Source organism: Dasypus novemcinctus, chromosome 22 (assembly GCF_030445035.2).
Source record: "Dasypus novemcinctus isolate mDasNov1 chromosome 22, mDasNov1.1.hap2, whole genome shotgun sequence".
Lineage (NCBI taxonomy): Eukaryota > Metazoa > Chordata > Mammalia > Cingulata > Dasypodidae > Dasypus > Dasypus novemcinctus.
Window position 1 is genome coordinate 42,912,705 of NC_080694.1, and position 26,098 is coordinate 42,938,802.

General features: G+C 38.5%; 1 protein-coding gene across 6 annotated transcripts in view; it reads left to right on the forward strand.

Annotated features, from left to right (window-relative positions):
* Positions 1-26,098, forward strand: part of GCNT2 (glucosaminyl (N-acetyl) transferase 2 (I blood group)) — a 252,516-nt gene that overhangs the window by 206,758 nt on the left and 19,660 nt on the right. Inside the window, exon 1 of one of the 6 annotated variants that reach the window (XM_058285212.2) lies at positions 219-8,177. The exons of the other annotated variants lie outside the window; for them this stretch is intronic. Within the exon in view, the coding sequence (XP_058141195.1) occupies positions 7,250-8,177 (928 nt within the window). The 5' untranslated portion in view covers positions 219-7,249. Of the gene's footprint in view, positions 1-218; positions 8,178-26,098 lie in introns of those variants that run through there. 6 annotated transcript variants of the gene reach the window in all.

Below are 26,098 nucleotides of genomic sequence, written 5' to 3' on the forward strand. Positions count from 1 at the left end.
GCATTTTCGGGGGTTGGGGTTGTCCTGGGTGGTGCTGCAGGGACAGTTACCAGACATTGTATGTCCTCCCATGGCCCACTGGGTGGGAGAGTGTGGGCTATGGTGTGGACCATTGACCATGAGGTGTAGCAGTGCTCAGAGATGTATTCACCAAGTGCAATGAATGTCTCATGATGATGGAGGAGGTTGTTGTTATGGGGGGAGGAGCGGGATGAGGGGGGTGGGGGTATATGGGGACCTCATATTTTTTTAATGTTACATTAAAAAAATAAAGACAGAAAAAAAAGGTACTAGAGGAGACTGTCACTTTGGGCAGTAAAGGACCAGATGATTCAGGCCAACCTTCCTTCTGAAAACAACTATAGAAGCTAGATGAAATAGTTTTAAAATGTCCTTCCTGGGAAGCAGATTTGGCTCAACTGATAGAGCATCCGCCTACCACATGGGAGGTCCAGGGTTCAAAGCCAGGGCCTCCTGACCCATGTGGTGAGCTGGCCCACATGCAGTGCTGATGTGTGCAAGGAGTGCTGTGCCACGCAGGGGTGTCCCCTGCATAGGGAAACCCCATGAGCAAGGAGTATGCCCTGCAAGGAGAGCTCCCCTGGGCAAAAAAAAAGCACAGCCTGCTGGCGCCGCACACATGGAGAGCTGACGCAGCAAGATGATGCAACAAAAAGAGACAGATTCCTGGTGCGGCTGACAAGAATGCACGTGGACACAGAAGAACACACGGCAAATGGACACAGAGCAGACAACGATGGGGGCGGGGAGAGAAATAAATAAAAATAAATCTTTTTTTAAAAGTCCTTCCTGATGACATCAAAGAACTAGAAAGATGGTGAGGAATTTCTATGCCAAGGCATTCTGAAAATCCAGATTTTCAATCTGGGAAAAGCAGCTGAGAGACTTGTGACAGGCTCATAGGCTAGGGCAGAGGATGGAAATTTTGTTCTTAAAAGGTCAGATAGTAAATAATTTAGGATTGCCCACCATGTGGTCTGATTCTCTGTACAACTCAACTCGGCAACTGTAGTGCAAAAGTCACCATAGAAAATATGTAAATGAGTGAGTTTAGTATTGTTCCAATAAAGCTTCATTTACAAAAACAGGCGGCTAGTCTGTGAGCCATAATTTGCTAAACGCTGTGCTAGGAGTCAAAAGTCAGAGTCCTCAGCCAGCTGGCTGTGGTGGCCCTGACATCACACAAGCTTAACCAGGACCATGTTTGTCCATGTGCAGGCAAGACAACTGCATCATGATTGCTACCTGGCTAGCAGCTATTTTAAAGGGTGCTTTAGGTGCAAGACACATTCTGATTCAGAAATATTAAAATGTGAAAGAAAAAAAAAGTAAGCCTTAGAATCAATGAAATTTGGCAAAATTCCAATTGAATGGCACACTCAGAGATATCAATGGTAAACTGCAGAAAATAAAAATAATAACCACAAAAAAAGACTTGGGAGCAGATACGGCTCAAGCAACTGAGCATCTGCTTTCCACATGGGAGGTCCTGGGTTCAGTTCTCAGTGCTTCCTAAAACCAAAACAAAGCAAAAACAAGCAAATAAAAAAACCAACTCAGGGGAGCCAATGTGGCTCAGAGGTTGAACGTTAGCTCCCCACATAGGCAGTCCCAGGTTCAATCCTTGGCCCCAGTATCTCAAAAAAATTTTAAAAATAAAATAAAAAATCTTAAAACACGATTGGTGGGAGTACTGGAATCATCTTCCAAAGAGCAAGAGTTAGACTGACAGCTGTATTCTCATTAATAACAATAGAAGCCAGAAGTCAGTTAAAAGACATCACGACCTAGGAACAGAAAATAAATGTCATCTAAAAACTCTATATCCAGCAAAAATCTCATTCAAGAATGAATATAAAATAAAAACAGGTTCAAAATTACACAGAAGAATCAATACCTGCTGATCCACACTAAGAGAAATGCCAGAATATTCTTCAGAACCAAGGAAAGTGATCCCATATGGAAGCTTGTAGATATCGGAAGGACTGAACAGTGGAAATGGTAAAATGAGCACAGGCTATTTAAAATGATAATAATAATGTCTTATGAGGGTAAAAATTTATAGGCCAAAAAATACAAAGGAGATTATCACATACAAATTGGGAGGAGGTAAAGAGAGAGTATTCTAATGCAAAGACTTTTATAGCATTGCCTAACAGAAGGGTAATAGCAGCAATTAATGTTAAATATCAAGATATCAAGTATGCATGTCATATTTAGGGGAACCACTAGATTAATAAAAGAATATATACATAAAGTAACTAGATGACCCTCTTATATTTGGAAATTGAGCAATATATTTCTAAATAACCCATGGGTCAAAGCAGATATCACAATGGAAACCAGAAAATATCTCCAATATTTTGATAATGTAAATAAAATTTGTAGATGTGATTAAAACAGTGTTGAGAGATTTACAGCATTTAATGCATATATTAGAAAACCAAATGGCTGAAAGTTAATGAGCTAAGCCATTATAATGCAAAAGCACTATAGAAGATGAACATCAAAATAAAGTAGAGGAATAGAAATTACAAAGATAGCAGAAATTAATGAGATAGAAAACACACAATGAAAACGATCAACAAATCCAAGGGTTAATTCTTTGTAGTTTAGAGATCTCAGACAAGTTTCTTCTATTTTTCTCTCTTTCTCACTCTGGGAAATTCACATTGCATCTTGAATATAAATAACGCAATTAATATTATTTAAATGAGTGACTTGAGTCTATGAACCAAAGAATAAATTGTTAAGTAAAGCAACAACTATCAGATAGGATAAGTATTTATGTGTGTGACAGTTCAAAGTTTTTTTTTTTGAAACCCCCCCTCCAAAAAAAATAAGGATTATGTTTTGAACTGATCCATTCCTGTGGGTGTGGGGCCTTTTAATTGGACTATGTCAGTGAGGCGGGATCCAGCTTGGGTCTCTGCCCTCTTGCTGAGTCTGATATAAACTGAGACACAGAGAGAGAGGGGCCCATTTAGATCCTGCCATGTGAGAGAGAGGACTGCAGGAAAACAGAGAGGCCCCAAGGGGTAGAGCCATCCTGGAGAAGGGAAGCAGTGGAGCACAGAGGCATGGAAAGAGGCCGTTGAGAGGCTGGGCCCACGGCGTAGGTCAAGGCTGAAGACCCATGCCTGAGAGCTCACAGCTGAACTTGGGAAGAAAGTGGAGCAGCTGAGACTGAGAGAGGAGGCCTGGGAAGAGACAAGCCCTGTGCTGGCTGCCCACAGGTGAGCTCCAGGAAAATTAGATTCTAGAGGGGAAGGCAGAGACCTCCACAAAGATCAGGGCTACCTTTGCCACGTGGCAGGACTCTGAGAAAGCATCTCGGCTTATGCCTCGATGTGGATATTTCACGGCCTCTGAACTGTACACTTTTACCCCAAATAAATCTCCTTTATAAAAGCCAACACATTTCTGGTACTTTGCATTGGCAGCCTTTTAGCAAACTAAATGTGTATGTGTGTGTGTGTATGTGTGTGTGTGTGTGAGAGAGAGAAAGAGAGAGAAAGTGAGAGGCAGTGGGAGAGGGGAGGTAGAGAGTATATCTAATCTTTAGCAGGATATTGAATGGTATTTAGCCTCTCATTCTGAAATTAGAGACAAAGGTCAGAACTGTGGTCAAAGAGGTGTTAAGTTCTACACAACTGGGATCAGACCCCCCACTAGAGATTACGAACAGATAACAAAACTGGTCTTACTATAATCAACTATATTGTCTAACCCAGGGCCACTATTTGGCCCTTTACTTTTTCTGTGAAGGGCCAAATAGTGAATATTTTAGGCCTTGTGGGTCAAATGCTTTCTGTGATAACTATATATAGGAATCACTATAGCACAAAAGCAGCCATAGGCAGTACGTGAGCATGGCTGTGTTCCAATAAAACTTTGTACAAAGCATGCATTGGAACTGATTTGGCTGTAGGCCATAGTTTGTTGACCTCTGCTCTAACCCCTTCCCTCTCCCCAGTGTAAGTCTAAGACCATGGAGGGTGAACGGGCATCATCATAAAGGTGAATTGTCCACCCAATGGGAATGTTGTAGCTGCCCTTGCCTTCCCACCCAAAGCCAAGTGAAGGGACCAAGAGAATCCCATGAAAAAATAAGAGAGTGTGCACAAAGGAAAGGCTGGCCTCTCTTATCCTCATTGGATCTTTGCCCAGGGAGTGATCTTTGGCTCTGCACTTCTTCTGGGTTAGCAGGGGAAAGAACTGGAGAGAGTTGGCAAAGGCAGAGCAAGGTGGCAAAGCAGAGAGAGGAGAAGCAACTGTTTAGTGTAACAGAGACATGTGAGATTCCCCTGGCACCAGGGGACACAATGGAAGGTAACTGGACTTGATCGGTTTGTCCTAATTTTACCTAAGAGGGCTTGCAGTCTGGCCAAAAGGCTACCTAATCGGTTGCTGAGAGAGGCTGAAAGAGTTTGAGCTAGAGCCAGACTGCCCACGTAGGAGAATTTGGACAGTGGGGCAAGTGTGAGATTCTCCCAAGAATACACACCATGGGCTGAGAGTAGGTATCCACAGCCAGATGGCTTGAGAAGCAAAAGTGGACACAACCAACATAGGACCACACCTGAAGCCAGATTAAAAAGAGATTTCTCATCTCCTCCCTAGAAGAGCCTAGAATGTCCCAGAAGTGGACCTCATGTCCCTCCTTTACTAACCAAGGGTGACTTGCTAGCTACGGAATCTTCTCAAGGTGCAATTAAAGAATCTGCTCTGCAGAAGAAAAGGAAAATCCAAATCAGCACTCTTGGGTGCAATGACTGTTTGGGGAAACGTTTAATGTTTATAGCCCAGGTGTTGAGCTGTTCAGAAAGCCAAATACCCATATATATTAGCACCTCATCAATCCAGAGTCTAATTAGTTAGCATTTTGGGCTACACATGTCAAAGTCAAGAAATTGGGCACATGCACATTTCTGCAGGGAAAAACATATTCCTCTTTTTTGTATTCTTACGTGAAATACTCAAGTCTTCACTCAGAGCCTATTTAGGGAAACTTGGAAAGCATTTTCCTATTACCATAACATTAGAGTGTGGTTCCTTACCGGGTCAGCCCATAAAATGCCTGTGTCATTCATAATGCAGTGTATTAGCCAAAGGGGTGCTGACTCAAAATACCAGAAATCAGTTGGTTTTTAAAAAGGGTATTTATTTGGGATAGAAGCTTGCAGTTACCAGGCCATAAACCATAAGTTACTTCCCTCACCAAAGTCTTTTGCCATGTATTGGAGCAAGATGGCTGCTGATGTCTGCCAGAGCTCAGGCTTTCTGGGTTCCTCTCTTCCTGAGATTCATTTCTCTCTGGGCTCAGCTCCTCTGTTTTCTCCACAAGGTCAGCTGTAGACTAGGAGGCTCTCTAGGCTTTGCCTCTCTCCCCAAGGCCAGCTGTAGACTATCAGGTAACTGGCTCTGTCTCTCTCCCCAGGGCTTCTGCCATGTCTAAGGAGTTGTCTCTATTCCTCTGTGTTCTTCTTCTGTGTGTTCACTTCCTGGGCTCCAGCTCAAAACTCCAGCATCAAAACTCCAACTCTGTCCTTTGCCACTCTTTTGTCTGTAAGTCCCCACCCTACTGACATGGCCCAATCAAAGCCCTAATCATAATTTAATCATGCCCAGGTACAGACCAGTTTACAAACATAATCCAATATCTATTTTTGGAATTTATGACCCCTTTAAACTGCTACATGCAGCTAAATAAGAGAAGAGTGATTAGAAAAACAAGAGCTGGAAGAGAAACTTGGAACATGCTTAGTCATATGGTTTCTCATATTGCAGTAGGTAATGTTAAAGCAATGTCCGTAGGATCAGCAGGACCCTGATTTGATTTCTGTTGCTGCCAGTTAGTAGTTATATAGGACCTACCTAGACATACAACTTATTCTCTCATAGCTCTTTGTCTCCTTATTGTAAAATGGGAGAAAACAATACTTCATTATGTGATTTGAGGAATAAACTTTGTAATGTATGTAAAGCATTGGTATAGTTCCTGGCTTTTAGAAATAACTTAATGAATTTTCTTGTCACTGTCATCATCACTATCACAAAAGGATCAGGAGGCAGAAAAAGGAGATAAAAAAGGTTATAAATGACAATGATAAATACAGCATCCTACAGTACAGAACTTATAATAATAGGCAAAATAATACTCTTTATGTGATTCTGGGGGACACCTAGAAGCAGTTAAATCATTTCTAGAGTAGCTTATAAAAGAAGGCAGAGAGAACATGCTTTTTAGAAATGTTACCTTCAAAATATTAATTTTAAAAAAAGTGTTGTTCCATAAAGAAATGTGCTTCAATTATCTAGAAAATTACAAATGAGTAATATATTCTCCAATGATTCTGGATATGTTAGGATATATTCGTCTACCTTAGTTTGGTATTATTAATATATATGAGTAATCCTTCATAATATTAAAACTTAATCCTCAGTTTTCCAAAATCCACAGCAGCTTCCATAGAGATACTTTCTCCTCCAAACTCCCTAGTGGGCCACAGGAATATTCTGCCATCCAAAATTACCAGGGACCCTGCAAAGCTAAATGAATGAGGATAATGAATCGCTCCATTCAGTTATTCATTTAAAAGAATTGACTGAGTGTCCAAATGTACCAGGCACTAGCCTGAGCACTTTAGATAAAAATCCATAAAACCTGTCTTCCTTTGAAAAGACAGAAACCTGGAAGAATTCTCCTAACCTAAGGGGCTGGGAGTGACAAGCCAGAGGGGATATTGCTGGAATATACCCAGATAGGCACACTCAGGGATAAGCCAAAAAGGAGAGGAGGTTACAGAGACGTATGTAAGTGGACACAATTATGACCAATTAGTTGATTCAACAATAGAAACAGGAAGTAGGAATTAACCCTCTCCCCCATCTCCCCAGTTACAAAGAGCCAGCTGATACAGAAAGAAAGGGTCCATGACAGTGAATGGCCTTGTAAGTCAGCCTGCATGAGGACACATTGACCTAAATTAATCAGAACATACACGGAGCACGAAGTCAGAAGTATCACAAAATGATGATCAACCCAAGAATGGACTGGAATCAAAATACAGGAGAGAAACAGGCAAACTGGATCTGAAAAAGTGAGTGCAACTAATAGTGTGACTGAATCTAGAGATTTCCAGAGAAGTGAAATGCTCTAGGAATTTATTTAAAACAAAACAAAAAAGAAACCCTCCACCACCCCCTCAAGGAGTTAAAAACAAAAATGAAGATTTGGAGATATTATCTTTGTATCATTACTGTCCAGGCCATAATCATGGTCGTAGTATTGTACAACGTACAATTTTCTCAACTCAACAGAGGTCAGAGGAAGGAAGGAGATGGAGAAGATCAAGCAGTTTCCCTACAACAAGCCTGTAATGCAGCACTGGATGGGAAAACAGTGCATGTGTTGCCAAGTGCATTAACTACATTTAGAACATACTCTTGCCCTTCTTATGTGACAGAAAATCATTATATCACAGCTCCTTTGTCTATAGAAGAAGCCGCATTCCCTTTGGCATATGTAATAACGGTCAGTCAAGATTTTGATACATTTGAGCGGCTCTTCCGAGCTATTTATATGCCTCAAAATGTCTACTGTATCCACATAGATAAAAAGGCCACGAGTGAATTTAAAATTGCTATGGGACAATTATTGGAATGCTTCCCAAATACTATTTTATCCTCAAAGTCTGAGTTCATTACTTATGGGGGAATATCCAGGCTCCAGGCTGACCTGAACTGCATGAAAGATCTTCTAGCTTCAGATGTGCCCTGGAGATACCTCATTAACACGTGTGGTCATGATTTTCCACTAAAAACCAATAAGGAAATTGTTCAATATTTGAAAACATTAAATGGGAAAAATATCACCCCTCACTTAGCACTTGCTCTGAAATCAGATGAAAGGATCAAATATGCCCATATAGAGCATAGAACCAGAACAAACTCTTTTATCCAGAAGAAACGTAAAAGGAAGAACCCACCTCCAAATAAGCTTAAAATCCACTTTGGTTCAACTTATGTTGCCCTTACAAGGGATTTTGTCCATTTTGCTCTTTTTAATAAAATAGCCAATGACTTACTCCAGTGGTCCCAAGATACCTACAGTCCAGATGAGCATTTCTGGATTACACTTAATAAGATTCCAGGTGAGTATGGTTTCTTTTCCTATTTCTTGATTGTTAATTTTTTAAAAATAAAGGCGATATATAATTGTGATTTTAAAATCAATTATTATTAAAAGCTTTGTAATGTAGAATTGTGGTTCTGTGCCACGCCTCTTCCCACATACAGACACCATTACCAAAGGCAACTACTATAAAATTTGCAACTCTTTCTCCCGATATTTACTTCCATGGAAATAAGATATTTATACTGCCACTTCTTATACCATATTTGAATATTAAATATTCATATCCTGTGTGGTAGTTTGAAGTTGTATGGACCCCAGAAAAACATGTTCTTAAATTTAATCCATTCCTGTGGATGTGAACCCATTATAAGTAGGACCTTTTGCTGAAGTCTCTTGAGTTAAAGTGTGACCCACTTCAGTCATTAAGCGTCTTAATCCTATTACTGGAGTCCTTTATAAGGGAATAAATTCAGACATAATAGAGAGAAAGCCACAGGAAATAAGGAGCTGAAATCAATGAAACTTGGTAGAGAAGGGAGAGACTAGGAGACACCACCACATGCCTTGTCATGTGACAGAGGAGCCAAGGATTGCCAGCAGCCAGCCCCAGAATTGCCACAGTCTTTGGAAAGAAAGCATCACCTTGATGATGCCTTTATTTGGACTTTTTTTTAGCCTCAAAACCATAAACTAATAAATTCTCCTTGGTTAAGCCAACCCATTTCATGGTATTTGCTTAAACAGCCTAGGAAACGAAAACATCCAGTTACAGTGGTTGAAAGGTTTTCATACCCTACCCACAAACTTCACCTTCACCCATCTTAATACCATGACAAAGTTATGATATTAAGACAAAATGGTATTAAAACAAAGTTAATATTTACATTATTATAACTATGAAGTTATTGTTTATAGCTGATCCTCTAGTATAATGCCTCTTCCTTTCTCTCTTGAGGTTAATGTTCCTGAGGTTAATGATTGCCTCAGGGTTGGGTTAGTTATGTTTTTTTCATAGTTACTTCTTTTTATATAATTCTATCACTGATCTTTTTCAGAATGCTTGAACTATTAATAATCTGTCAAATAGCTATCATTATTACTCAAGCATTCAACTCTTTAAAAGCTCGTTTCCCCCCCTCTTCCCCTTTCCTCAATCTAGACATTTTTCTCTCATGCCTGCCATAAAGCTCTTAGAAATTCTCTACGCTGGTCCTATGCTGGATCTATATTCCATAGCATGTATGTTCTTATTTTATAAAGATACATCCTGAAATATTTAGGAATGATTTCATTTAATATCAAACATTTGCTTCAAAATAATCTGAGAATAGGTGAGGAAGTGAATTATAATTGGCCTTTTATCATTGTTGGCACTGTTTGATGGGTGAGGATTAATTATTGCTCTATAATTTTTGTGTTTGAAATTTTCTATTATAAAATTATTTCTTCTTTAGTTAAGGTAGTTTGTGTTTTTCCATTTAATCTAGGTTAACTAGGTTATTGGCATACAATGATTAATTGTATCCTTTTATAATTCTTCTTATTTTGTGACATTGATAATATATCCCCTTTTATGATTTTAGATTTTGCATCTTCTTTTTTCTTTATCAGTCTAGCTAAAGTTTTGTCAATTTTATTGACCTTTTCAAAGAACCAACTTTTCGGTTTTGTTGATTGTCTTTTTTTTATTCTCTATTTCATTTATCTCTCATCTTTATTTCCTTCTTCATGCTCGCTTTGGGTTTAGTTCATTCTTTTTATAGTTCCTTCAGGTTAGAGGTTAGGTCTCTAATTTGAAATCTTTACTCTTTTCAATGTAAACATTTAGAGCTATTAATTTCCCTCTAAGTACTGCCTTTGCTGTATTCAGTAAGTTTTGGCATGTTACATTTTTGTTTTCATTTGCCTTTAGATATTTCCTAATTTCCCTTGTGATTTCTTCTTTGACCCATTGATTAAGAGTATGTTGTTGAACTTCCATATATTTGTGTATTTTCCAATTCTCCCTCTGTTATTTATGTCTAGCTTCATTTCATTATGGTCAGAGAGGATACATTGTGTGATTTCAACATTTTTAAATATATTGAGACTTGCTTTGGAAACTAACTTGTAGTCTAATTGGGCAAATGCTCCAGGGGCCCTTGAGAATTCTGCTGCTTTTGAGTATTGTGTTTTATATATGTCTGTTAGGTCTAGTCATTTGTAATACCGCTCAATTTCTGCTTCTTTATTCATCTTCCGTTTAGGTGTTCTATCAAATGATGAAAGTTGTGTTTTAATGTCTCCAACTATTATTGTAGAGGTGTCTATTTTTCCCTTCAATTTTGTCAATGTTTGTCTCAGGTATTTTCAAGCACTATGGTTAAATGCAAAAATACTTAGGCTTGTTATATTTCTCCTTGGTGGCTTGACCTTTTTATTAATATATGGTATCCTTCATTGTCTCATTTAACAGTTGTTTAAAGCCTATATTATCCAATACTATATAGCTAGCCCAGTCCTTTTTTGGTTATTATTTGCATGGAATATTTTTCCCATCCTTTCACTTTGGGTCTAAGGTGTGTCTCTCATAAACAACATATAGTTGGATCATACTTTTTATCCATCCTGCCCATCCAGCGTATTACAGTGTATTACACTGAGTATTCCTATATATTCCAGTGTATTACACTACATTTACATTCACTGTAATTACTAATAATGTAGGACTTATTTCAACAATGTTATCCTTTGTTTTTATATGTCATATTTTTTGTCTTGCTTTTCCTTTATTGCAGACTTCTTTTGTGCATAGTTGATCTTTTATGACGTAATTTGATCCGTTTTCCCATTTATTTATATATATAAATATATACTTATATTTCTTTTCCTTCATACATGGGAAGCAGGCGCCAATGAGAGTCAGTTTTCTTGTTTGTGTTTGTTTGTCTTTAGGACATCCCAGAGATTGAACCCAGGACCTTGTACATGGAAAGGAGGCATGCAACCGTCTGAGCTACATCCACTCCCTCTATATATTTCCCCTACACCCGAAATGGCTTGCTCATCGGTTTGCTCATTGTTTTGGCTCATTATTTTTGCTCGTTCTTTGCACTCTTGTCCTCTCACTGTCTGCATGTTGTTTCTGCTCAGTGTTTGTCTTCTTTAGGAGTCAATGGGAACCAAACCTGGGACCTCCCATGTGGAAGGTGGACACTCAACTGCTTGAGCTGCACCTGCTACCCCTCTATATATTTTTATAACTTCCTTTGTGGTATTAAACCACCTAAGTCTATAACCTACTAGATTGAAATGACATCTACTTAACTTCAATATTTTGCATAGTCTCTGCTCCTATACTCCTCCATTTTCCCTCTTTATGGTGTTTTTGTCACACAGTACCTCTTTATATTTTGTATGACCAAAACATAGGAATATGATTATATCTTATAGAATTGTATTATAAACTTTATAGTAAATAGTGGCGTTACATACTAATGGGTTTACCCACATAGTTACCTTTAATGGAAATCTTCATTACTTCATATTGCTCCAAGATACTGTCTCCTGATTCTTACTTTCAACCTGATAAACTTCCTTTAGCATTTCTTGTAAGGCAGGTAACCTGTGTGAATGTCTTAAACTCTCCCTCATTTTTAAAGAATACTTTTGCCAGATGTTTAATTATTAATGGCTGGCAGTTTTTCTCTTTCCAAATGCATATTGTTACACTTCATGTTGTCCCACAGGTCCCTTGGGCTCTGCTCACTTTTTTTCATTCTTTTATCCATCTGCCTGTTCAAATCTGTTGGTGAACACCTCTAGTGTATTTTTTTAGGAGGTACCAGAGATTGAACTCAGGATCTCATACATAGGAAGCCGGCACTCAACCACTGAGCTACCTCCACTCCCCAGTGAGAGTTGTTTTTTTCATTTTTGTTTGCTTTGTTTTCAGGAAATACTGGGGATCAAATCCAGGACCTTGTACATGGGAAGTAGGTGCTCAACCACTTAAGTCACATCCATTCCCCTCTAGCATATTTTTATTTTATTTCTATCTATTTGTTTCTTCTCTAGTGTATTTTTAATCTCTTTTATTGTGTCCTCCATCCCCATAAGTTCTGTTTCTTTTTAAACTTTCTAATTCTTTTTATTCATGTATTATCAGTTCTACATATGTATTTTCCTTTAGCTCATTGACTTGATATAGGAGATTTGACTGAATGTCTTTGATTCGTTCTAATGAATGTGCTTCCTCCCTTGTTTTCATTTGTTTCTTTGAATGGGCTATTTCTTCCTGTTTCATTTTATGACTAACTGTCTTTTATTGATGACTGGGTATTTGATTATTTTGTTGTGCTAACTCTGGAAGTCAGTTTCTCCCTCTGGCCGAAGGCTTTAGTGTAGATTGTCTGTATGTTAAGTCTATTATTCCATTCTTCGTCCAGTTAATATTGAATCTATAGAGTAGCTGTGGTCAATATTTAAGTTTTTCTCAGGTTTTTCTGTACCTGCTTTCCATACTCAGCAATCTAACTTCTAGGTATATAACCAAAAGAATTGAAAGCAGGGGTTTGAACTGATATTTGCACCTGATGGTCACAGTAGCATTATTTATAAATGTCAAAATATGGCAGCAACCCAAGTATCCATAAACTGATAAATGGATAAACAAAATGTGGTGTATATTTACAATGGAATATTTTTCAGCTGTAAAAAAGGAATGATGTTTTGCTATATGCAATAATATGGGTGAACTTTGAAGACATCATGTTAAGTGAAATAAGAGAAACACATAAGGACAAATATTATATGAGCTCACCGATAAGAAATAATTAGAACATGCAAATTCAAAGAGGCAGAAACTAGAATACAAGTTACCAAGGGCTGGGTTGGGATAGGGAATGGGGAGTTAATGCTTAACTGATAAACAGATTCTGCTAGGGGTGATGGAAAATTTTAGTAATATGTGGTGGTGATGGCAGAACATTATGAATGTTACTAACCCACTTAATTATATATTTGAATGTGATTAAAAGGGAACATTTTAGGTTGTATATAGGTTACTAAAATAAAAGTTTTTAAAAACAATAGAATTGAACAATACAAAAAGTGAACCCTAATGTAAACTACAGACTATATTTAATGGTATAATTATGATAATATTGTTTCACCAATTGTAATAAAGTTACCACACTAATCACTAATGCAAAATTTTATTAGGGAACACTCTGTATGTGAGAGAGAGCCTATATGGGAATTCTGTACTTTCTGCATTACTCTTCTGTAAATCTACAACTTCTCTGATTTAAAAAAATTAAAAATAATAATAGTGAGGGAGCTATGAAGACATTCCCAGATACACAAAAAAGGAGAGATTCTGTCACTGCTAGACTGGCCCTAACAGTGATGCTAAAGAGAGTTCTGCAAGTTAAAAGAAAGGACACTATATAATGGATCATAGTTGCATGAGAAAATAAAGCTCTCCAATAAACGTAATGACATGGATAAATATGAATGCCATTATTACTGTATTTTTATTTTGTAACTCAATTTTTTACTTCCTAAGGGATTTAAAAGGCAAAAGCATAAAATGTAAGGATAAATCGGTGGCTTTGGACTCCATGTATAAATATGCAATTTGTGACACGAATTGCATAAAGAGGGGGAAACGGAGGGGTTGAGAAACATGGTTTGTGTATACTATTGAAATTAAGTTGATATCTAAGAAAAAGAGAGTATTATAGATTTAGTCTGTTAAATTTAAGTTCTGTGGTAACTACAAAGAAAATACCAGAGACTATGCAAGATCATAGTGACAGAAATTAAAGTTTACCAGGCGCAGGGGACTGGGGGGATGGGGAGTTAATGCCTAATGGGTATAGGATTTCTCTTTGGGGAATGGGAAAATTTTTACAGTGGAAGGTGGTGAGGGTACCACATTGTATATATCATTAATTCCACTCAGTGATATGCTTGGGAGTGATTGAGTTGGGAAAGTTTATGTTGTTATCTATGTTCCCATAAATTACAAAAAGAGAGAGAGCAACTAAGGAGACAATGACACAATGACAATGAAATGCAATATGTGATCCTAGACAGGATCTATCAATGGAGGAGAAAAAAATCAAAAGGACATTATTGGGACAAATGGAAAAATTGGAATATAGACTGTAATTTTCATATCAATGTTAAATTTCTTGAACTTGATAACTGCATGTAAGTGAATGTCCTTGTTCTTAGGAAACATATATGGCAATATTAAGTGTTCAAAGAGCATGATACATACAAACTACCTTCAATTGTTCAGAAAATGGATTCATAAATAGACACACAGATAGATAAATGGACAAGAAAGCTAGAGTGATGGATAGACTGAAGGACAGATAAACTGACATGGCAAATGATGGCAAAATGGTAAAAATTGGTGTACCTGGAGTTCTCTGTATAGGGTTTGTATTTTTTAAACTGTCCTTTAAGTTTGAGAGTTTCAAAAAAAAAGTTTAAAACATAAAGTGTCAAAAAGAAAAAAAAAAAAAAGAGGCAGGCCTACTCTGAATAATTACCACCTATATACAATGGTTCACAACTTTAAATTGGCAGTTCAAATTTATTTTTAAAGCTCCAAACATACGTATCTAATGAGTTACTCAATCTCTTCCTGGATGTTATACTGATGTCTTAAAATCAACATATCCCAAGATGACTCCTACTCTTCACCCACTCCATAAACCCAAGCAAGCGTCAGTCTTGCCAAACCTATATCCTAACTATTTCTTGAAATAATCTACTTGTGATTCATCCTGAAATCATTCTAATTAAAGTTACCTTCATCATTTGCTCTCTTGCAACAGCTTCATAATCTCCTAATATCTCAATTTGTCCCCTATAAATCATTCTTCATTTTGCAGCCAGTGTAATGTTTGCAAATATTAACCTGAGAAGGATACCTCCATGTATAAAACACTTTTACTGCTTTTCAGTCTTTAATTCATCCTCAGGTTGTCTCATGACCTGCCTGACCCCTTCCCTCCATTTTCACCTTGTTATTCTCACCTCTTTTCCCTGGCCCCACCATACTGGATTTCTTCGTCTGTACGTTTTAAGTTTTCTTTAGGAAATCCTACTCTACCTGTGGTAGTTTGAGACTGTATATACCTCAGAAAAGACCATATCCTTAGAGCTAATCCATTCCTGTGGGTGTGAACTTATTGTGGGTGGGACCTTTTGATTAGATTACTTCAGTAGGGCATGACCCAGGGTGAGTCTTAATCATTTTACTGAAGTCAAACAGGATGAATACAAAGAAAAACACAGAGAGAAGTCATCACAGGAGCTCAGAGAGGAACCCATAAAAGCTGAGATAGAAAGCCATAGTCAGAGGAGCCAGAAGCTGAGAGCTGTGGAGCTGTAGGAGAAGGCAGAGACCAGCAGACTGTGGCAGCAGAGTCCAGAATCTGGTCTTCAGGTAGAGAGCGTCATCTCATGATCGTGGGATTCCATTTTTCTCAGCCTTGGAGAAAGTGCAAGCCTATAAAATCCCACTGTAAAAGCCAACACATTTCTAGTATATTGCTTTAGGCAGCTTGTAGCAAACTAAAACACTCCCTAAGACCAAAAATATACTCTCCCACATTTTTATTAACAATTTTGTTGTTTTGATTTTCACATTTACCACTTTAATAGATCTGGAAATTGGGAGGAAGGCATAGTAGAAGTAACTAATCTAATATTATCTTTTACCAATTAGGAGCACCAATGTTTCCAACACCATTTATTAAATAGGTCTGATTTCCAACACCATTTATTAAATAGGACTACATCTTTCCCATTCTAAGTTCCATATATACAGTCTCTAAACTCTGAATTATCTTCCATTGGTCTATTTTTTCTAATACCAATACCACAATTTTAGTTATTATGCTTTAAATTTTCTTGGCTATCTTTGGTCCTTACACTTTCAAATTAGTACTAAGACCAGCTTGTAAAGTTCTGTTAAGAATCCTGCCATGAATTTTATTGGGACATCACTGAATTTATAAATTAACTTGCAAGAGTCTTTTGTTCCATGAACATGGTATAGCACCCCACTTTTAAGGCTTTTATGTCTTTGTTTGGTTTTTCTTTTTTAACATACTTTTGTATGTTAAAAAATAATTGAAAATATAAACAATTTAAAAATAAAAAGAAAATACAGTTGAATAAAAGCACACATTTCTCAATTAAATGCACTGGATACATAATTTTTTTAAAAATCATACAATATGTTATACAATATGTTTGGTTCATAGTAACACAGTCATATAATATTTGTCCTTTTGTGTATGGCTTGCTTCACTTAACATAATTTCCTCTAGGTTCAACCATATTTTCAAATACTTTATGACTTCATATCTTCTTTCAGCTGCAAAATATTCCATTGTATGAATGCACCACAGTTTGTTTATCCATTCTTCAGTTGATGGACACCTGGGTTGTTTCCAACTTTTGACAGTCAAGAATAATGCTGTTATGCATATTGGTGTGCAGATATCTGTTTGTGTCACTGCTCTCAGTTCTTCTGGGTATATACCTACCAGTGGTATTGCAGGGTCATGCAGTGAGTCTATATTCAGCTCCTTTAGTACCTCCCAAACAGTCATCCACAGTGGCTGTTCCATTCTGCATTCCTACTAACAGTGAATAAGTGTTCCTCTCCACATTCTTCTCCAACACTTGTAATTCTCTGTCTTTTTAATATGGCCATTCCAATAGGTATGAAATGTTATTTCATTGTAGTTTTGATTTGCATTTCCCTAATCATTGGTGATGTTGAGCATTTCTTCATGTGGTTGTTTTTTTTTAACATTTATTTTTCTTCCTTGGACAAATGTCTGTTCAACTCTTTTGCCCATTTTTTAATTTCCTCATTTGTCTTTTTATTGTTGAGTTGTAACATCTCTTTATATATCCTGGATATTAAACTCTTATTGGACATGTGATTTCCAAATATATTCTCCCATTGAGTTAGCTGCCTTTTCACCACTTTGACAAAATCCTGTGAGGAGCAAAAGTTGTTTAATTTTCAGGAAGTCCCATTTATCTATTATTTTCCTTTGTTGCACTTGCTTTAGGTATAAGGTCCAAGAAACCACTACCTACTACAAGGTCTTGAAGATGTTTCCCTACATTTTTTTCTAGTAATTTTATGGTTCTGTCTTTTATATTTAGGACTTTGTTCCATTTTGAGTTGATTCTCCTATAGGGAGTGAAATAGAGGTCCTCTTTCATTCTTGCTTATAGACATCCAGTTCTCCTAGCACCATTTGTTGAAGAGACTGTTTTGTCCTATTAACATGGACTTGGTAAGTTTGTAAAAAATAAAATAAAATGAAAAAACAACAGCTGGCCGTAGAGGTGAGCATTTATTTCTGGATTCTTAACTCTTTCCACTGATCAGTGTGTCTATATTATGCCAATACCATGCTGTTTTGACACCTGTAGCTTTGTAATATGTTTCTAGGTCAGGCAATTAAATTCCTCCCATGTTGCTCTACTTTTTTGAATGCTTTTGGCTATTTGGATGCCCTTTCCCTTTCAAATAAATTTGGAAATTGACTTTTCTAATTCCGTAAGGTAGGCTGTTGGAATTTTGATTGGTATGCATTGAATCTATAAATCAGTTTGGGTAGGACTGACATCTTCATGATATTTAGTCTTCCAATCCATGAACACGGAATGTCTTTCCATTTATTTAGGTCATCATTGATTTCTTCTAACATTGTTTGGTAGTGCATATAGGTCCTGTACTTCTTTGGTTAAATTAATTCCTAGGTATTTGAGTCTTTTTGTTACTATTGTAAATGGAATTTCTCCCCTAATTTCCTCCTCAGCTTGCTCAGTACTAGTATACAAAAAAATTACTTATTTTTGCATGTGGATCTTGTATCCTGCAACTTTGCTGAATTCTTTTATTAGCTCAAGGAGCTTTGTCATGGATACTTCAGAATTTTCTAAATACAGAATCTGTCATCCGCAAATACAGTTTTATTTCCTTTTTCCTATTTGGATGCCTTTAATTTTTTTTTCTTATCTAATTGCTCTAGCTGGAGTGTCTAGTACAATACTGAATAACAATGGTGACAGTGAGCATCCTTGTCTTGTTCCCAATCTTAAAAGGAATGCTTCCAATCTTTCCCCATTGAGTACAATGTTGGCTGTGGGTTTTTCATAGATACCTTTTATCATATTGAGAACTTTTCCTTTTATTCCTATCTTGTGAAGTGTTCTTATCAAAAAGGGATAGTGTGTTTTGTTGAATGCCTTTTCTGCATCAATTGACATCACCATGTGATTTTTTCCCTTCGATTTGTTAATGTGATGCATTACATTGATTGATTTTCTTATGTTGAACCAGACTTGCATACCAGGAATAAATCCACTTGGTCGTGATGTATAAGTCTTTTTATATGCTGCTGGATTTGCTTTGCAAGTATTTTGTTGATAATTTTTGCATCTATGTTCATTAGAGAGGCTGGCCTGTAATTTAAGCAGGATTGGTGCTAATTCTTTTCAAAATGTTTGGTAGAATTCACCTGTGAAGCAATCTGGTTCTGGGCTTTTCCTTCCTGGGAGATTTTTGATGAGGGATTCAATCACTTTAAATGTGATTTGTTTGTAAAGTACTTTTTTGTAGTGTAGGTGTAGATTGTGCATTTCTAGGAATTTTTCCATTTCCTCTAGGTTATCTAGTTTGTTGGCATATAGTTTCTCATAATATCCAATTATGATTCTTGTCATATCTGTGGGGTCAGTCATAACTTACCCCCTTTCATTTCTGATTTAATTTATTTGCATCTTCTCTCTTTTTTGTTAGTCTCGCTAGTGGTGTGTCAATTTTATTGATCTTCTCGAAGAACCAGCTTTTGGGTTTGTTGATTATCTCTATTGTTTTCTTACCAATTTAATTTATTTATGTTCTAATCTTTATTATTTCTTTCCTTCCACTTGCTTTGGGATTGGTTTGTGGTTCTTTTTCTAGTCTCTCTAGTTGTTCAGCTAAATCTTTGAGTTTAGCTCTTTCCTCTTTTTTAATATAGCCATTTAGGGCTATAAATTTCCCTCTCAAGACTGCCTTCACTGTACCCCATAAGTTTTGATAAGTTGTGTTCTCCTATTCATTTGTCTCAATATATTTACTGATTTCACTTGCAGTTTCTTCTTTGTGTTGTTTAGCCTCCACATATTTGTGAATTTACTTTTTTCCATTATTGATCTCCAGTTTCATTCCATTATGATCTGAGAAGGTGTGTTGTATAATTTCAATCTTTTTTATATTTATCGAGAGCTGCATTGTGCCCTAACATTGGTCTATCCTGGAGAAAGATTCATGGGCACTTGAGAAGAATGTATAACCCACTGAGTTTGGATGCAGCATTCTGTATATATTTCCATTAGGTCTAACTCATTTATCATATTGCTCAAGTTCTCTGTTTCCTTGTTGATCTTCTATCTAGTTGTTATATCTAATGATGTGAGTCAGGTGTTGAAGTCTCCAATAATTATTATAGAGATGTCAATTTCTCCCTTCAGCTTTGCCAGAGTATTGCCTCATGTATTTTTGGGCAGCCTGGTTAGGTGTATAGATATTTATGACTTTTACTCCTTCCTGGTGGATTGTCCCTTTTATTAATATATAATGGTTTTCTGTATCTTTTATAACTTTTTTGCACTTAAAATCTGTTTTGCCCAATATTAGTATAGCTACCCCTGCCCTTTTTTGATTACTATTTGTGTGGAGTATCTTTTTCCAACCTTTTACTTTCAGCAGGTTTGTATCCCTGGGTCTAAGGTGAGTTTCTTGTAAGCAGCGTATGGATGGCTCCTGTTTTCTTATCCATTCTGTCAGCCTGTATCTTTTGATTGGTGAGCTTAATCCATTCACATTCAAAGATATTACTGTAAATGGATTATTTGCAACCATTTTATTCTTTGGTTTTCATATGTCATATCTTATTTTCATCTGTCTTTTGGCTATCCTTTCTGCTATTTTTTCTTCTATACTACCCTCTAGGCCTCTCTCTCCTGTCTTTTTCTTTCAGGTTCTAAGGCTTCCTTCAATATTTCTTGCAAATGTAGATTCTTTTTTATGAACTCTCTTAGTTTCTGTTTGTTTTTGAATAGTTTATATCTACCTTCATATTTGAAGGACAATTTTGCTGGAAAAAAAATTCTTGGCTGGCAGTTTTTCTCACTTAATATCCTAATTGTATCATATCACTGTCTTCTTGCCTACATGGTTTCTGCTGAGAAATTCATGCTAAGTCTTAGTGGGCACCCCTTGTATGTGATGGTTTGTTTCTCCCTTGCAGCTCTGAGAATTTTCTGTTTATCTTTGACATGTGACATTCTAAGTAATATGTGTCTTGGAGTAGGTCTACTCAGATTTATTCTGATTGAGGTATAGTGCACTTCATGGAAATGTAAATTCATTTCTTTTGTGAAAGCTGGGAATTTTTCTGCTATTATTTCTTCATACTCTTTCTGCCCCTTTTCCTTCTGGAACTCCCATGAAACACATGTTGTTGCATTTCATGTTGTCATTCAACTCTCTGAGCCCCTGCTCAATTTCTCCTATTCTTTTCTGCCTCTGTTCTTTGTTCTCTTCATTTTAATGATCTATCTTCAATATCATTTATACTTTCTTCTATCATTTTGAGTCTGCTGTTGTATGCCTCTAATGTGTTTTTTTTTCCTTTATTTACTATATTTTTTCCCACTCCCTCATTGTTTGCACTTGCTATGTGTTGTGTCTTTAAAGGAGGCACCAGGAACTGAACCCAGGTCCAATGTGGGAGGAAGGTGCCCAATCAATTGAGCCAACTCCATTCCCTGCCTTGCTGTCTCTCATTATGTTTTTTTTCTTCTTGTGTTCTTTTTTTTTTTTTTTAAAGATTTATTTATTTATTTAAATCCCCCCCTCCCCCGGTTGTCTGTTCTCTGTGTCTATTTACTGCGTCTTGTTTCTTTGTCTGCTTCTGTTGTCGTCAGTGGCACGGGAAGTGTGGGCGGTGCCATTCCTGGGCAGGCTGCACTTTCTTTCGCACTGGGCGGCTCTCCTTACAGGTGCACTCCTTGAGTGTGGAGCTCCCCTACGCGGGGGACACCCCTGCATGGCAGGGCACTCCTTGCGCACATCAGCACTGCATATGGGCCAACTCCACACGGGTCAAGGAGGCCCTGGGTTTGAACCGTGGACCTCCCAGGTGGTAGACGGACGCCCTAACCACTGGGCCAAATCCGTTTCCCTTCTTGTGTTCTTATTGCATCACCTTCTGTGTCATCTTGCTGTGCCTGCCCATTGCATCAGCTTGCTATCTTACACATTTTCTTTATGAGGCACTGGGAACCTCTGCTCCCTGATTTGTTGCATCGCTCACCATGTTCTTCTTGTGTCTCTTGTTGTATTAGTTTGTTGTGTCAGCTTGCTGCACCTGCCTGCCATGCCAGCTCACTGTCTTCTCTAGGAGGCACTGGGAACTGAATCCAGACCTCCCACACAGTAGGTGGGAGCGCAGTCACCTGAGCCACGTCTTCTTCTCTCTAGTGTGTGCTTTGTTTTTTTTTAAATTTTATTTATTTATTTATTTCTCTTCCCTCATGCCCCCCATCCCGGTTATCTGTTCTCTGTGTCTATTTGCTGCGTCTTCTTCTTTGTCCACTTCTGTTGTTGTCAGCGGCACAGGAATCTGTGTTTCTGTGTTGCGTCATCTTGTTGTGTCAGCTCTCCGTGTGGGCGGCACCATTCCTGGGCAGGCTGCACTTTCTTTCATGCTGGGCAGCTCTCCTTACGGGGCTCACTCCCTGCACATGGGGCTCCCCTACGCGGGGGACACCCCTGCGTGGCAGGGCGCTCCTGGCAGCACTGTGCATGGGCCAGCTCCACACGGGTCAAGGAGGCCCGGGGTTTGAACCGCGGACCTCCCATGTGGTAGATGGACGCCCTAATCACTGGGCCAAGTCTGCCGCCCTCTAGTGTGTTTTTTTATCTCACCTATTGTGTCTTTCACTCCTATGAGCTCTGTTACGTTTCTGTTCAGGATTTCAAATTCCTTTTGCACTCACTCAATGCCTTTTTTTTTTTTTAACTTATTTTTATTTCTTTCTCTTCCCTTCCCCCCCTCCACCCTGTTGTTTGCTCTCTGTATCCATTTGCTGTGTGCTCTTCTGTGTCTGCTTGCATTCTTGTCAGGCAGCACTGGGAATCTGTGTCTCTTCTTGTTGCATCATCTTGCTGTGTCAGTTCTCCATGTGTGCAGCACCACTCCTGGATGGGCTGCATTTTTCATGTAGGGTAGCTCTCCTTGCAGGGTGCACTCCTTGCACAGGGGGGCACCCATGTGTCACAGCACTCCTTGCATGCAGCAGCACTGCGTGTGGGCCTGCTCACCTACACAGGCCAGGAGGCCCTGGGTACCAAACCCCAGATTCCCTATGTGGTAGATGGATGCTCTATCAGTTGAGCCACATCTGCTTCCCCTTCATGCCTTCTTGATGTGGCTTATCTCTCTAGCCACATTGTCTTTCAACTCATTAATTTGATTTTGGAAATTTGTGTACATCTCGCTAATTAGTTCTCTCAAATCTTGTGTATCTTTTGGGGCTTTGATATATTCCTTTTCTTGGGCCATGTCTTCTATTTTCTTAACGTGGCTCATAACTTTTTGCTGATGTTTAGGCATCTGACTAGGATGTAGTTTACTCAGATGCTCAATTTCTTTTTCTTTTATAGGAATTTAGTGGTAGGATGCTGTGTATTACCACTGCTCTTTGATTCTTGGCTTGACCTGGATCATTAAGATTGTCCCTGCTAATATTTCAAAACTGGGCCCTGGACCCAGTAATTGGTTGCAGACTGGCTTCCTAGAGCCTGGGGGAGGGAGGTTATAACAGCGGGAAAAAGCCTCTCTTAATTTTCTCATGTGCACTTCCTTGGCCTGCCAGCAAATGGCACTCTTTGGCAGCCCTCTCAGTTCAAGGCCTGGTCTGAGTGTGTCTTGGGGCTAAGAGCCTTGTAACTCAAACTTTCTCAGAGACAATTCTCCAGCCTTCTCTGGCAGCCCTCTTCCTTTTCCTGGGTAGGAAATATTTCCACTTTCCTTTGTTTCCTCCACAATCAACCCTGGTTAGCAGAGAAGGACAATGGGAGGGTTGCATATCTTTAGCCACTTGCCACCTCCAGAGGCGAACAATGGCACAGCCGTACCCAGCCTGGAAAGGCCGGGGGGACACAGCAGACCAAATGTGTGGCTCAGCTGCTGAGTCAGCCTCAGGCTGTGTCCCTCTCTCTCCTTTCCCGGTGATGTGGGCTATGGGTAGGAGGCTCTTTGCCTCTTCGGAGATAACCTTAACCTAAGCTGCCTGTCCTGACTTGTGGGTGTGGGATGGTGAGAGGCTGCAGTCCTGCCCTTGGTGACCATGGCAACGACTCCAGTCCCAGGAAAGAGTTTATCAGTGCAAACTCTATAGACTTTGAATATTCAGGGAAAATGCAAACCAAATGTGCTAAAAGCTTATCTAGAATGTATGAAGTCCATGCTAAAAGCTTACCTAAGATGTGGAAGATATATGCTAATTTAAGCCTATTGAGAACTGAAACGAAAGACTATTTGGCCTTTCCTCTCTGTATAAAAGGGACTCAAAAATCTTGTTTGGGGCTCGGCTTTGAAACAGAAAGTTCCCAAGTCCAGCTGGCTGTCAATAAACCATTTTTCCTTCTCAAAATCATTCCTGAGTCCTGGCCTTTCTATATGCAAATGATAGATCCTAGTATCAAATTCTACAACACTGGAGCAGTGGATCCCTGGAACCCCCTTTATCTGTAGTGGCAGGCCCAGAGGCCTGAGAATTCTCGTGCCTTTTGTGGGGGGGGGGGTGCTGGCAGCAATTCATAGTTGTCATCATGATTCCCCTCCTTTGTCCCTTTCTCTTCTGGGTAGTGTCCAGCCTTCACCTGGTGTCCTAAACCCTAGAAGATCTCTTTCCAGGCTGTTTCAGCTATTTTTCTGGAGAAGAGAGTCCCGTGCCTTTCTAGTCTGCCATCTTCATGGAAGTGTGTACCTTTTTATAAAATGTGTAAATTTAAGTTTAATGATCTTCTATATCTTTTGTTAGATTTATTCTTACTGACTTGTACTTTTCATTACTGTTGCAAATGTTCCTTTCTGGTATATATGAACACTATTCATTTATACGATTCTATATCAAGCAACTTGCTGACTGCACATATTGGTGTGTAGCTTACTTATAGATTCTTAGCTCATTTTCTTTTAAGACAATTACACTCTGCAATAATGACAAATTATTTCTTTTCCAACTCTTACACTTTTTGTGTGTTATCGAGCTAGCCTTAATTTCCTTTAAAATCCTGAATGTGAGCGACAGTGGGCAACCTTATTATTGATGAAGATATTTTTCTGAGATTTCCCCTTTAAGAATAATGTTTGCAGTAGGCCTTTGGTAGGCAGTTATAAATTCAGCTCAGCTGTGAACTTTCTCATTTAGCCCCATTTCCTTAGCTTCTGTGGAACCAAACTGGGTCCATAGTCATTCTTGCAGTCAGTCTGGGTACTCTGTTCTCATTGGTATACAATAGGTGTGTTGGAGGAAGGCGTTGGTTTTACACCTCTGAGAGTTTCCCCTCACCTTGGAGAAATGTATTTTGATGACTCTTCTTGAGATTTGTAGAAATGAGCATCCGTTCTCTGCTTCTTCGCACATATAGAACTGTTTGATCTTCACTGCTCTGGACATCCTTTCACATCCTTTGTGACTTAGAATTTCCATTTCTTCTAGTTTCATCAGTGTTAGTTTCTAGTTCTCATTCTCTGTGGCTTTTGGATATTATTGAAGAAGGGAGATGATCAGTGTTTCACTGTTATCTTAAAACTGGATGATTCTATAGTTCTTTTTGTTGTTGTTGCTTTCTGATTTATCAGTTTTTTCCTTAGGTATTAATCCTTCTGTTTATTGAATTTAGGAGTTCTATTTCATATTTTAGTTTTCCTTGATTGCTTTTTTGTTTTGTTTTGTTTGCTTTCTTTTGGGGAACGGGGGACTGGGGATTGAACCCGGGACCTCGTATGTGGAATGCCAGGAATCAACTACTGAGCCACCTTGGCTTCTCTGAGTTGGTTTTATTATTTGTTTTGCTTGTTGTTGGTTTTGTTTTTTCAGGAGGCACCAGGGACCAAACCTGGGACCTCCCATGTGGGAAGTGGGCACTCTGCTTGAGCCACATCCCTTGATTGTTTTTTGATATTTTTGTGATGTGTGATCTTATTTTTAAAAGTTCTTGCTCTCCTGTTTGTGGACACTAGCTATGTTCATCATAGCCTGTTATTATGGGGAAAGAGCAGGACATGCTTTCAAGTCATGGGCATTGTGTACTTTAGTTCTCTGCTCTCATTCCTCCTAGGTGTCACTAGTTACCTAGGTACTCCATGACTTCTCTTTCTCAGGCTTCCATTTTTTCTGTAAATTTTTTCTGTAAAAGGCAAAATAGTAAATATTTTAGGTTTTGCAGGCTATATACAGTTTCCTAACATACATTTCTTTGCTTCCTTTTTTAAATGTAAAAACCATAGTTAGCTTGTGGACCATACAAAAGAAGACCACAGGCTAAATACATGGTTTGTGGACCCTTGACTTGATTCTATACTTAATGCTCCTCCCAGGACAAATGTCCTTTGTTTTAGTTTGTCAAAGGGCTGCTAATGCAAAGTACCAGAAATGGGTTGGCTTTTATAAAGGGGATTTATTTGGTGGAAAATGTTATAGTTCCAAGGCCATGAAAGATCAAAATTAAGGCACCATCAGAGGTGCTTTCTCATGAAAGTCAACTATTGTTGAGCCTCTTGTCCAGCCATGTAGCAAATCAAGATGGCCGCCAATCTTTGCGGAGGTCTCTGCCTTCCCTTA